The 14,099-nt window shown below is 46.6% G+C and overlaps 1 protein-coding gene across 1 annotated transcript; it reads left to right on the top strand.

The window, feature by feature from the left end:
* Positions 1 to 9,094: 9,094 nt before the first annotated feature.
* On the top strand, positions 9,095 to 9,631 carry LOC140898259 (histone H1C). Its single transcript, XM_073311842.1, has one exon. It carries the CDS (start codon positions 9,095 to 9,097, stop codon positions 9,629 to 9,631), a length of 537 nt encoding a protein of 178 aa, XP_073167943.1.
* The last annotated feature ends 4,468 nt before the right edge of the window (positions 9,632 to 14,099 follow it).

Genomic DNA, 14,099 nt, shown 5'->3' with positions numbered 1-14,099 from the left:
AGTTTTGCGTGCCGTGGCTGTGTTAAGGTGAAACCATCCACCGAATTAAGACCCAAAGGCCCTTTTAAGGGCCACCCACTTTTCCCATAAAAGAGCTGCTCATAGTAAGGGAAAGTAATCTAATTAAATCAGTTACTGATTGAGGTTTCATCAATTAAATACTCATCATTTTTGATTGTAGAGATGGGATAAAAGCAATATTGGGGAAGGAAACTGGTAAAAAGGTTGTTTCTTAACCTATCCGCATAAGAATCCTTCGTGGAAATTAGGTTTGGTTTATAAAATAAGGTTTACCGTGCTATAAAGTCTTTGCGTAGTAGATATTCTGACCGTTTAATAATCTTGCCTTTTATACTGAAATACAGGAATCAAACGCAGCTAGAGAATTTTTTTTTAAATAAACTTCAACTTGTTTTTATGAATATTGCAAACTCTTGAAACGTTTTCATTCGCAAAGGACTTGGAGACCAAGGACTCTTCATTTCCCAAAGGCTGAAAAAGCAGCAGCCCCAAAGCTATAACGAAACAAAAAACACCACAAGCCGAAATGAAAGGGGATGGGGAAGGAATAAAGTATAAACTGCTTTCATCTTCCTCCAAATAACCTGAAGCCACCTGGCTCTTTCTCTCTCTATACCCCTTCTTAGCCCTATGTTAACAAAATCCCCGGATAAAATTTCAGTCTAAAATGGTTGTTTTCCTTTCCGACAATTGCAGCCTGCTGTCACTGTAAAATACCCACACTGTCTGCACGGGGCTGTCGCAGGAGCCTGGGCATAGCCGTGGAGTGATGCTAACTAAGCAGCAACCTACTTGTAAATCTACAGTTAAGGTGCAGACCGCTCGCAAATACACCAGGATTACGCGGGGCAAGATCCACTCCCTGCCTTTCCAGCTGCGGGAAAACCAACCGCGCTCAGAAATATACCGGGCGGATGGCGGCTCCTCCTGCTTGAGATCACTGGTGGTGGTTATAAAACAGCTTCATCAGGTCGGGGCGGCAGCACGCGCGTGACGATTATCTGATGGGGGAGCAGGTCCTTTGGGCTGTGGAAGTCTTTTCGAAAGGCAAATTCCTCCTAAATCTTAAACTGGAGCTTTTCTAAGACAGGGCCACCTACCTACCTCCCCTGCTCCCCCCACATGTACATATTCTAATCTGCCCTTGAAAACGCCGGAATCTTGGCCCTCCACCCCAGCTAGCCCTGGCTTCAGTGGGGGGCAGAGACAGGGCAGTCCTGTCCCGTCCTTGAACCCCTCCCCGGCCACGGGTAGCCACGGAAACCTTTCGAGCATCCTGACATGACAGTATTATGGGCAATACCAGAATGCACGTAATACGTGGGGATTTAGGTTGTTCCCAGACTATTTGTACGTTTCCTCCACCCGTTACATCACATTCTGAGATAAGGCTGTGAAGAATTCTGGGGTTTAAAATTTTCATAGTTCGATACACACAACTGCTATGATTTCTGGTCACTTGCTCACCATATCTGTTGGGGGGGGGGGTTTCCACACTCGTTCCCGTCAGACACTGAGAGAGGTTCCATCATATTTAACCGTATAGCAAACCTGATCGCATATCTCGTCTCTTTCTAAAGGGCAGGGGGCAGACCTGAAAGCCTATTTCTGGTTTCCGAGCGCACCCACTATTTTCTGTTGAAATCAAAAGGAGATTTACCGGAGTGAGCAATGCAGTATTTGGTCCTAAACAATGCACATCAGGGCCTTCGTGCTTAAAGCTCTTCTGGAAATGGTTTAGGGTGGCTCTTAAAAGAGCCGTTGTTGTTTCGTTGCGGTGAATCAATAGATCGGTTAAGATTTCCCCTGGGGAGCCATTGCCCCGCGAGCAGAGGAAACCGCAGAAGTCTTGCCAGCTCCTTTGCCTTCGGCCACGTTCCTCATCTTCCCGGGGGCCTTTGTCCCCGTGCCTTTGTTTTTCTTCTTGATCTTTTTAGCTTCCTGGTTGGCAGGCGGCTTTTTATCTGCTTGTCTCTTCTGCTTTGCCGGCTTCTTGGCCTCCTTGGTCTTGGGCAGCTGCAGAACGAGCTGCGTTTTGCCGACGCCTGGTTCTTTGCAGAGCTTGTAAGAGCCTGGAGCCCCCGTCACTCCAGGCACCTTGCACAGGATGTTGTTGGTGACCAGCTTCTTGAGCGCCGATTTGATGCGGCTTTTGTTCCTCTGGACGTCGACTCCCGTCGCCGCCAGCTCCTTCTCGATGGCCACCAGGGAGAAGCCCTTGCGGCTCTTGGAGAAATCCACGCTCCACAGGATGAGCTGGGCAAAAGCCGGCCGCTGTCTTCGAGGCGGCTTCTTCTTCCTTCTCTTCTTTTTCCTTTGGCTGGTTGGAGCTGGAACTGCAGCGGGAGCTTCCGCTGTGGTTTGCGCTGCATTCATCTCGGCCAAGAGGGGGGCGCCGCTTCTCCAGCCACCAGCACCGCTCCGGTTCCTATTGCTTGGAAGCCTATTGGCTAGCTGCTCCAAGTCGCTGCTCTCGCCGCTCCAGCCGCAGACTAGAAGCCAGGGCTGCTGCCTGCGGCTAATTATAGCCTGGACCCGGACGCAACCGAATCAACCTCCCGGCCCTCCTGCCTCCGCAGCTCTAGGTTCCCCTCCAAAGCACCGAGAACCCGAGTTTCTAAGAGCCCAGGAGGCCTCCTGTCATTCCACAACAGACATCTTGCCGAGATCTGGAGGCTGTTTCATTTTCTGGCGATGGTGTTAAGGAATGAACCTTCTGCTGAGGGGCGGGGGGAGACAGAGAGAAAATAAAACCACCAAAGCCTCGCACACATCTCCAGCGCTACACTCAGGCGGGACCAGTGTTTGATAGGTTTTTCACTTAACGAATGTTAAAATTCGCAGCCTTACCTCTGACAGAAAGAGGAACAGGGATGAATGAACAAATCAACCTATGAAGGAATTCAATAGATGATTTTGTGGGGGTGGGGAGGAATTGTTTTTAAATTAAGCGGGTGAATTTATCAGTCAAGATGATCAGGGATCCAACACCATGCTCTGGGTGTCCCTAAACCTCTGACGGCCAGATGCTGGGACTGGTAGACTGGATAGATCTCAAGGTAATTTCCTTGTTCTGTCCATTCCTTCTGAAGCATCTGGCATTGGCAACTTCAGAAGACAGGCTATTGGGATAGATGGACCATTGGTCTGACCCACTATGCTCATTTGTGTTGATGGTAGAGCATGACAATTTTAGGAGAAAAAAAGAGATCGAGAAAGAAAAGGGGCTCTCTCACTGGTTTATTCAGGATCCTCATTCTCATTGGTTCAGGGGAGTTGGACTCCTACTAGCCAATCAGGATGGAGGAACTGCCCGGCTCTAAGGTTATAACAACAGTCACTCAGCCATTCACTTTTGTTGAGAAAAGAAAGCGGTCCAGTTGATGGGTTGTAAGGAAAGGAAGTTGCTTGGGTGGGTCTACGGTTCTCTGTGGGTAGGCTGAAAAGCTACTCCATGAGATGTAGTAGAAATGTTGCCTTTAGATAATTTGGTTGGTGTGCTGAAGTATCTGAGAACTAAGAATCTTCTATTAGCAGAGAATGAGTCCTGGGAACAGTGAGAAGAGCCCAATAGTTCTGTACCCTCCATAGTTTGCTGTCCACAAAGATTGAAGTGCTGAACAAGCTCTTGTGGGGTCTTGCCCAACATCGAAGCTGTGTTTTTGTGTGAGAAAGCACCACCTAGTAACTAACATGGAATGTAGTATCAAGAACTAAGGCTGTGTCCTGTTTTTGCCTTCCTATCACCTTTATGGGAACGGGCATAGCAAATTCTCCCTGACATAGATAGGAAGAAACTTCTGATAATACATCAGCCCCACTCTTCATTCTATCCAGCTATTGTTAGCTATTTCTTTCATTGATCTGTATGGTCTTCATGATAGAAAATACTCCAGAGGGAGCACTGATTACCGCTAATGCATATTCCACCCGATTGCAATGCATATAATGCCATAGTGGGTACACACAACAAAATAAGAATTTGTCTCAGTATGTGGCCAACTAAGAAGCATACAGCTCGACTGGGTAAATATGTATATGGCTTATGTTCATTTGCACATTTCTGAAAATTTGTTCGTTAAATGAGAAATGTTTAGATACATAAATGGGAGATTTTCAAAGGTATACGTGGCAGTTAAACTCAATCAGAGTTGGGAGTCTTCCTTAGAATTAGGCTGTTCCAGGTAGGCCTAATTGCTATTGGTGACTTTGAAACTCTTTCTTTAAAAGTCTACAAGGACAAAAGGATGCAGAGTTACAGGAGAATTAAGGAAAAACAACGAGGAGTCCTTGTGGCACCTTAGAGACGAACAAATTTTATTTGGGCATAAGCTTTTATGTGCTGGAACCCACTTCATCAGATGCATGAAGTGGAAAATATAGGAGCAGGTATAAATACATGAAAGGGTGGGGGTTGCCTTACCAAGTGTGAGGCACAATCATAAAGGATCTCAGTGCTGTAGGGCTTTTTGTAATTTTTTGGCAGGTGAATGTACTGCTTAATGTTTGTAATCTTCAATCAAGCACATTTGGCATATAGTGACACAGCCCAGTTTTGTGACCTATCCCAGACAGCAACTCATGAATACTTCAGACAACGCCAGCGGGGGAACTAGCTCAGTGTCCTGGAGCGGGGAGGGGGAAACGATTGTGCAAATCGGGGCTGGCGCTTTTTTGCGGGCAACTTGAGTGGGGCAGAAGAAACACCGGCTGGGGAGAGGGCGCAGGGGCAGGAATAAAGCAGGGGATTGATTCGGCTGCGTCGGGCTCTGCTCGCTATCTGGCCTCAGCGGCGGCCGCTGGGCTCCGTGTCAGGGCGGCGGCCCGACGTGCGGGTCTGGGTGGCAGCAGCTGGGATTGACTCGCAGGGACATGCCCGGTTCGCGTCCTCTCCCCGCGGCTTTTGCAGCCTCCCGTCCGGCTGGGGAGAATCCCCCGCGCAAGGGAAGGAAGAAACCGACTCTCAGCCAGGTCATTCTCCGGGCGGCTGATGTCCCCGCCGCCGGCAGAGGCGCCTCTCTGGCCGCCATCGAGAAGACGCTGGAGGGCGAGGGATACGACGTGCGGAAGAACAAGGGCCGCATCAAGACTGTGCTCCGTTATCTCCTGAGCCGCGGGGCTCTGCGTCGGGTCAGCGGCAGCGGCGCCTCGGGCTCTTTCAGGCTCCCGCGGGGAGGCGGCTCCCCGAAAGCGGAAAAGAGGGAAACAGCCGCGGCCAAGAGGCGACAGAGCTCGGCGAAGACAGGAACAGCTGCCCCAGGGCCAAGTGACCCCAGCGGGGAAACGAAACCGGCTGCTGCACGACCCAAGAGGGTCAGCAGGAGCCCGGGCAAAATCAGGGGGACGGTGGGAACGCGCAGGAAGCAGATCTTAGAAGATATTATTAAGGGCACCTTCCTTATGGAGTGAAGGCTCAGGCCAGGGGCGAAAAAACAAAACGGTTCTTTTCAGAACCATCCCCCAGGGCTCATCAGAAGAGCGAACGTCTTTGCTCTCTGGTGCCATATTTTGTATCGCGGCTTTTTCAGAGATAAGGGAGGGCTGTGTGTGTTGTATGTATTCATAGAATAGAAAGCAAACTGCAGCGCTACCATTGATGAATGCATTTTATGATAAGCAGGTCAGGAAAACCAACAGCAGGAAAAGGCAGGGAGCTTTCAAGATTAGTTAGATCCCGCCATTGAATGCGTGTGGCATTGAATGCGTGAAGTAACTGACTTAAAATAAAGGGGGGGGGGGTTGATAAAGAAGGCAACTGACCCATGCTTATATAGTTTTCATCTTCCCTAACGCCTGGGATCTGGTCCTATACAAATACAGGAAAAAAAAAAGTTGTTTTTTTTTAAAAGGTACATTTGTGTTAACGCTCTTTTAGGGAAAGTTTTTGGGGTGGCTCTTAAAAGTGCCTTTGGGTTTATTTATTTTTTCAGCAGAATGAACCGGTAGAATTATGCCTTTTAGGACTTCCCCTCGAGAGATGCTTCCCACTGCACAAAGGATACAGAAGCGACAGTTTCTCCAGTTTCCTCTTCCCGATCCACAAGATCCCCTGCTTTCTTCTTGGCTTTTTTCTTCGCTGCTTTTTTTTTTTTTTCCTCTTGATTTTCTCAGCCCCCTGCTTCTTTGCCGATTTGTCCTTCTTCACCGGCTGAGGGGGTAGCTTCGCTTCTGCGATAAGCTTGTAGGAGCCCGGGACCCTAAGCAAGACATTAGTGGAGACCAGCTTCCCGAGCCCCGCTTTGATATGCGCTTTGTTCTTCTTGACATCGATCCCCTCCGCCGCCAGCTCTTTCCTGATGACTCCCAGGGAGATCTCCCCGGAGTGCTTGGAGAAATCTGCGGTCTGGAGAATGAAGTGGGCAAAACCTTCCCGGTCTTTTCGAGTTATCAGCACCGCCTTCCTCTTCTTCCGCTTGGTTCTCTTGCTGGTTGGTGCCTGGGAAGGGCCAGCCGGCTGATCTGTGTTCATCTGGGTAGACTCAAGAGGCGCTGCGTTCTCTATTTTTTGATAGTTGTTCTCTACTTGCTCCGGCGCAGCCTGAAAATCAAGCTCGTCGCCTCCTGCACCTCAGGGTGCCGCAGATTGAAGCCGGGCCCGGCAGCTGCAGCCCGAGGGGTAGTTATACCCCAGTGTCTGACCCAACCGAATCAGCCTGGTTCCGTCCCCTGCTCCTCAGCACTAACAACCTGCGTGGTATGTTCTCCTGGTGAGGATGTTTCATTCACCAGAGTTTGGTGATCAGATAAACTAAAACAATAAAGCTCTGGCAGGGAAAACATACACAAATCTCGGATCTGCTCCCCGACTAAGGAAACAAAAATCGTGATTTTTGTCTTCAAATTACTGTTAAAATTCCATCATTTTCTCGGGATAGTCTCTAGAATAAGGATAAGAGAAGGGTTTACACTATGGCATTTTAATTTCATGACAGATACTTTAGAGGCGGGGAGACATTGGTTCTATTTTTGCTTGGCTTGCCGGATGAGCTAATGAAAAGGAGAAATGTTTGGATCCTTAATTGCACATCAAGAAAGCGAGGCGTGATGGGTAGATATAGAAGTGAAGAAGGGTGAGACTTGTAGTAGCGAAAGCTTAGGTGGTAGGCGGTCTCAGTCTCCCTTTCGGTCTGCCACTACTTAATAAATGGGAACTCTGCGCTCCTACCTTTCGTTTTTTTTGTAGGGAAAAGAATAGGGAGACAGGTGCTGATTGGTGATATCGCAAAGAAGTGGGTTGAAAAAGAGGAGGAAATAGTTTTATTCCGCATTCTTGTACGAGATGCTGAAGTAGGTTCACATGGGCACCCGGGAATGTTTTCTAAGGTCCTGTTTCAGAGTAGCAGCCGTGTTAGTCTGTATTCACAAAAAGAAAAGGAGGACTTGTGGCACCTTAGAGACTAACCAATTTATTAGAGCATAAGCTTTCGTGAGCTACAGCTCACTTCCTCAGATGCATATCGTGGAAACTGCAGCAGGCTGCATCTTGAATCACCGCAAATTACCTGTCTGAGCTCATTGCTACAGAATTTATCGCGCCCGTCCATATACAGCAAGCTCCAGGGAAGTCGAGGCTGCTTGGATCTTGTCCTGAAGCGTGAGTGGGTTTGTCCTTTCTAGGTCTCCCCCCCTCCCCCACTTGTCTCTTCCCTCTCCTTGTAATGCTAAGTGTAAATGATCTTGTTATTTATATAACTATCCAATCCTAAAGTCTTTTCCTCAATAATTTTGAGTCCTGCTGGGTAATTATTGCGTTAAATCATTCCTGTCCGTTTTAAAGTTATTCCTTTTCGATTATATGGTTATGCTGGATGACACTTTGGTCCTGTAATGTGAGACAACTGTAACACCTGAATTATCAACATCAATCAAACCACTACTTCCCCCCTCCCCCCAATAGTCTGGTGCTGGGAACTCGACATTTGAGGCACCCATAGCCTCTAGCCACTTTTGCAGATTACAGGTTAATACCTTTAAGCCAGAGGCATAAAACAATCGGGTTCTAAATTCTTCACAAATATGAAGGTTTTAATAAAACGAAATAAAATAAAATGTCTCTGTTGTAAAACCTAAAGTATCATATCATAGTTAGCTTCCCCTTTTACTAAAAACCTGTACCTTAAAACAAAATAATTATTTGCCAAACACATGAAAATAATTATTCTTCCTCCCTGTTACATTTTTTTCTGCATGTGTATCCTATAGTTTTCTCTAACTTTTGCACTTTCTACTGAAGTAAATGGATGTTCTGACATTAATTTCAGCCAGGTGAATGAGAGTAGGATGCATCCCTATAGAAATTAAAATAGCAGTACGTTTAAAGTACTTGGTAATGTTTTACTATGACAGAAAACTAGAGATATTTATTTCCTTTTGAAAGTAGACAAATCCTCATAGGCGAGCATGGGGAAGCCTAGGTGTGTTTCTTGTTTGTCTTTGGAAGGGCGCTGCACAAAAAGACAAAGAAGGAAACCATTTAATTTCTTTGTGTGGGATACCTCACTCCGCCTTAATACTGTTCCCTCGATATCTTGAAGGCAGGTACAAAAATTTAATTGTAATTTAAGATTAAACCCAAATTTTGTTTACTTTTGGGGGACAGGCCGATGGATAAATCGAGGGTTTTGTCGATTTCTGGCGGGGGGAGCCCATTCGGTGGATCCCAAAGATGCAGCGAATGAAAACACCTAACAGTCCTAGCCTGGGGACGTCTACATTAATTGAGCAAAAAGCCAGTCGGACTTTTAAAATTAGAGATCAGTGGAGTTTCAGAAACACAGATTTGTGGGACGCTGGGAGGCGAGTGGAGGCTCATTGATTCTGTTGCGTCCGCCGTCGGGGGGAGGTGGTGCGCGCGGCGAGCTGGTTGAGTCGGTTGCGTCGGGTTCTTCTCTATATAAAGCCCGGCAGGGGGCCAGTGAGATCAGTTTGGAGCGGAGAGTCGTGGAAGCTTCGTGGGAGGTTGTCGCTTTGCAGATAAGAGGCGGCGGCAGCAGCAGCGGCAGCCGTAGCCGTTGCAGCTGCAGCAGCAGGCAGGCGGTGGCGGTTCTTGTGGCTGTGAATACAGTGGGGAGACATGCGAGATTTGAGCTCCATCCTCCAGACTTCTTCCTCAGACGTAGCCTTAGCCGCATTTCCACCCAAGAAAAGAGGGAGGCCGTCTCTCCACGACCTCATTCTGCGGGCTGTTTGCGTCTCTACAGCCCGCAAGGGCGCCTCTCTGGCTGCCATCAAAAAGGCGCTCTTGGCCGAGGGATACGACGTGCAGAAGAACAACGGTCGCCTAAAGGCGGCTCTCAGCTCTCTCGTTAGCAAAGGGCTGCTGCAGCGGGTGACGGGCAGCGGCGTCTCGGGATCCTTCAGGATCAACAAGCACCAGAAGAAGGGGGGCGCCTTGAAAACAACGAAGAAAAAAACGGCCGTCAAGAGACCCAAAAACCAGATAGTAGCCAGGAGATCTCCGAAAAAAATTAACGTCCCAGCAGCTAGGAAAGCAAAGGGGCCCGGCAGAGAGACCAAGCTAGCTGTGAAAAAACCCAAGGCTCGCAAGAACCCGGCCAGAGCCAAGGGGAGGGCTGCCCCCCGCGGCAAAGCTGCTGTCAAGAGGCATTAAAAACACATTCCTTGTCCGCTAATATAAACTCAAAGGCTCTTTTAAGAGCCACCCTCAATACTCACTAAATGAGCTAATGTTTCGGCGGGAGAGCAGGGGCGGTGCGGCGTGAGCTTTCACCAACAAAGATGCTTCTTGGAGGGAAATCTTTGATTCGGAATTTTATTCTGAACAATGTAAAAAAAAATCCAAAATTTCCTATGGAAAAATATTCAAAGTTGATTTTTTAAATAGTTAATAAAACTGTCCTCCCCTGAAAAAAGAGTCCCGTGAAAGAAATCCTCACGTAAACACAGACTTTAAAAAGATCGTTTTACTCCGTAGTAATGATCAAAATCGCAACCTCAATACACTTTGACTAGGAAATATATATCCATGTTTGTCTCTTTAACAACGATTCTAGGGGAGAACTGGAGCCCGGGCTTCCACTGGTGCCTGTTTCCTATCAGGTCCAGCAAAGCGGTAACTTACTGCCCCAAGAGAGTGCAGGCCTCCTTCCCCTGCCCAATCCCTGTCCTCCCCCTCAAAAGCTCTACCAATGATTCCTCTTTTCATCCAATGAGCGCCCGCCCTTGCCTCTCTATATATGAGCTCACAACTGTACCGTATTTCCTGTTGTGGTTGTTTGATTGGTGTAGCAATGTTGAGACATTCACTGCCAGGTTGAGGTGAGACCAAGGCAGATTGCTCGGAAATCTACTTGGGGGGAGATGACACAGAGTCAGCAGGCACCTAACGCTGTTCGGAAGCATGATCTTGCTACAAGTGGGATGAAAAAGATTAATCGGTATCGATTTAGCACTTGTGGCGCTGCAAGTGGTTTGCTATTGCGGCTCCTCCCTAAACTGTTTTGCCAGCTAGCGCCTGGTCAGAAAAGTCGCTCCGGATTTCAAGAGCGACCTTCGTTTTCAGAGCTTCGCTGTCCTGGTCCCGTAAAAAACAAACAAACTGAAAAACAATGAAGCTTATCTCGTGGTCTTATTAGAAGACAGTAATTTGTGAGCTGTTCCACTAAGGGAGACACCTTCCCACCGGCCGCTGTCCGAGCGATTTGCTTTGTTCTCACTACAATAGCGGGATACAGTTTGGCTCCTTTAGGGACATTCATGGATTTATGAACAAGGCGCTGTGTTCTTGCTACCACCTGGGAGAAAAATGTAGGAATGAAACAAAGATCCTTTGCTGGGCCACAATACTTAATACTTCCCCTGTAGTAAGAGAAAAAAAGAAAACACCCCCCCCACACACACACACTTTTTGGGGTGCTCCTCTGTGATAAGGATTCTGGTTTCTTTCTCCATGAGCGACATGTGGCGAACAAAAACATTCCCCACCCATTCGGGCATAGCACTTGTGCTTTGAAAATGGATAGAGGTAGAATTAAGGGATTATTTCAGCAAATATTTCATTGTATTGATACATCAAACTGAAACCCCAATTAGGAACAAAGCCCAACTATGCTAGGCGCGGTCGGACCATACAGCCCCGGTCCCTGTGAGCAATGGTTTCTAAGTAAGAGAGGGAGCCATGTCCCCCACCATGAAACAAGTCTATATTTTCCTTCAAAAGTCAGTGCCGTTTGATTGGTTTCCCAAACAAACCAATGAAAAAGCGAATGGGCGAAACGCTTCCGTTTATTTCCATATCCAGGTAGCGAGGAGTTGCTGTTCGCTGCTGGAACACGCCAGGGGGCAGTGTTACCCCAGGGCCGCAGGGTAAGAGGTCTCAGTCTTCCTTCAGGTCGTTTCACGCTCTATAAAAGGAGCTCGGGCCGGGGCACTGGTTCATTGCCTGCCTAGAGAAGTAAGCAGGTGGGAGGCAAGCAAGCAAGCAAGCAAGCATGGATGGATGGATGGATGGATGGATTCATTTTGGTGGTAATGTAGAACTGAAAAGTTTTGTTGCTTATATTTTTAAGGGACCTTATATAGCTAGTTTTCCCAGTCACAGGCTTGTTTTCAATGGTTATGAGTGTAAGAATATATTTACACTGTTGCTTGTTTGAGTGTATCAGTGGAAGAATAATATTGCTGGCTTGGTACAGTAAGTACTTGGCCATGAATTCTAAGAAAGATCCTGAATGTGGTGTGCTTATTATTATGTGGGGAGTGATTTAAGTATGCTTTATTTAAAGGTACTACTAGGGTTGATGCTAAATACACCATCTCTAAGCAAAGTTTTTTAGCTAACCGTTTAAAATTATTAGATTCCGAACATACTCTTCAGGGTTGCCCGTTCTCTGTATTTTTTTTAAGTTCAGTAAAATCTTTAACTGAAGAATATTTTAATATTTATTGAATTAAAAATTGTTAAAGTATAGTGAACTTTTACATAAACTAAGCTTATAAATTTTTGGCATTTATAGGTTCTATTCCAGTAGCAGTAAGACAAAGAAGGACCACAATCTGTATCTGCAGAAAATATGAAATGGTGTAATGATTTGCTGTGGTTAGAAATTTTATGCAGGTGCTCTGCCTAAACTCATTCAATACTTTATCTTTCAGTAAGAATATTGCACAGGGGAGGTGTGAAATAATGAAAGTTTTATGAACCTGATAGCCTTCAGATACGTTAAGGGTTTCTATGAAGAGGATGGTGATCATTTTTCATGTCCATTGAGGGTACAACAAGAAGTATTTGTCTTAATCTTTAACAAGTGAAATTTAGGTTAGTTATTAAGAAAACTGTTCTAACTATAAAGATACTTCAGAAATGGAATAGCCTTACAAGGGAGGTTGTGGAATCTCTGTCATTGGAGGTTTTTAAAGAACAGGTTAGACAAACATTGTCAGGGATGGTCTGTCTAGGTCCTTTCCAGGCCCTACATTTCTATGACTCAATGAAAAAAATCTAGAGTACAAATTAAAAGGGGAAAAAAACTTAAAGGTATGAGGGGGATAAAAGCAAGATCCAAAATAAAATGAGGAAATAATTATCTCTATACTGATAACCACGTTTTTAGTTTAGGTTTCCCTTCCAGCAAATGCTATTAACATTTGTAAAATCAACTTCGAGCTAATTGCTTCCCTTCCTGGACACTCAGAGTGTTTATGGAAACCTTTTTAAAACTCAAAGCCAGGACAGCCTGAGCTACAAACCAGCCCTGTCAACCAAGAATAATAGAGAGACAAAGTGGGTGAGGTAGTATCCTTTATTGGACCAACTTCTGTTGGTGTGAGAGACAAGCTTTTGAGCAACACAGAGCTCTTTTTTGGGTCTCTGTATAAGCTCGTCTCCCTCACCAACAGAAGTTGGACCAATAAAGGATATCACCTCACCCGCCTTTTCTCTCTACTATCCTGGGACCACCACAGCTACACTACCACTGCATACAGTCAAGGCTACTGCAGTTTTATCAACCTGGGTATGTGACCCAGCCACCACTAGAGGGGGATAAAGCAGCACAGTGAGTGGAGTTGGATTACAGATCTATTGATAGGTTTCAGAGGAACAGCCGTGTTAGTCTGTATTCGCAAAAAGAAAAGGAGTACTTGTGGCACCTTAGAGACTAACCAATTTATTTGAGCATGAGCTTTCGTGAGCTACAGCTCACTTCATCTATTGATAAAGCTCAAAGTTCCTTCAGGCGATTTTATCCTTTCAGCCACTCCTAGCCCCCCATCATTTTAACTATCCCTGCCCCACAGGAGGTGGGGCCACCGTGACACCCTGGGAGCAGGCCAGAGATGGTGAGAACTAAGCAGCAAACTGGGCTCATTTTTTTTGGCTCTAAGTAAAGCTTCAAACACGTCTCCAAGAAGTTGCACAAAAAGTCTTTCTGGACATCCCTAAGAAGAGCTGGTGAACACACACACACCAAAGAAGCATCTGAAGAAGGGGGGTTTTTACCCACGAAAGCTTATGCCCAAATAAATCTGTTAGTCTTTAAGGTGCTACTGGATTTCTCGTTGTTTTTGTGGATAGAGACTAACACAGCTACTCCTCTGATACTTGACACACACCAAAGGAAGTTTGCCCTTCAGGCTTTTTCAGTGAGTGGGCGTCCAAATAAATCGCAGCCAGAGCACACGCTTAAACAGGTACCCCACGAACACCTGCCTCTCAGTCACTTCCAGCCAAAAAATGTTAGAGAATGTTCGAGAAGCCAAGAAATTCCCCATCCATGAGAAATGTTAAATTTCCCTCCAAGAGGGCAAAGCATCCTAGCAGCCAGTGAAGAGCAGCGAGAAGGCTCAAAAAGAGCAGCGAGAGTCAGAGCACCAGAACTCTCACAAACGCAGCCATAATTATTAACAAAGAGGACCTCTTGCTGTACACTGGCATAGGGCTGTGTTGGCCACCTCCCCATCTGATGCCAAGCTCTGTAAGGCGCTGACTGTCTTCGGTGTCTATTCTTAGCTTGGCTCCTGTCTCCTCAGCTCTGGCAGATTCCCAGCCAGTTCTCTCTCCTTCCTCTGGGAAGGAGCTGGACTTCCCTGCCCTTCTCCCAACTCTTGGTCAGCGGCTT

The sequence above is a fragment of the Lepidochelys kempii genome, chromosome 14, assembly GCF_965140285.1.
Source record: "Lepidochelys kempii isolate rLepKem1 chromosome 14, rLepKem1.hap1, whole genome shotgun sequence".
Classification (NCBI taxonomy): Eukaryota; Metazoa; Chordata; order Testudines; family Cheloniidae; genus Lepidochelys; species Lepidochelys kempii.
This window is presented reverse-complemented; position numbering and strand designations above follow the sequence as displayed.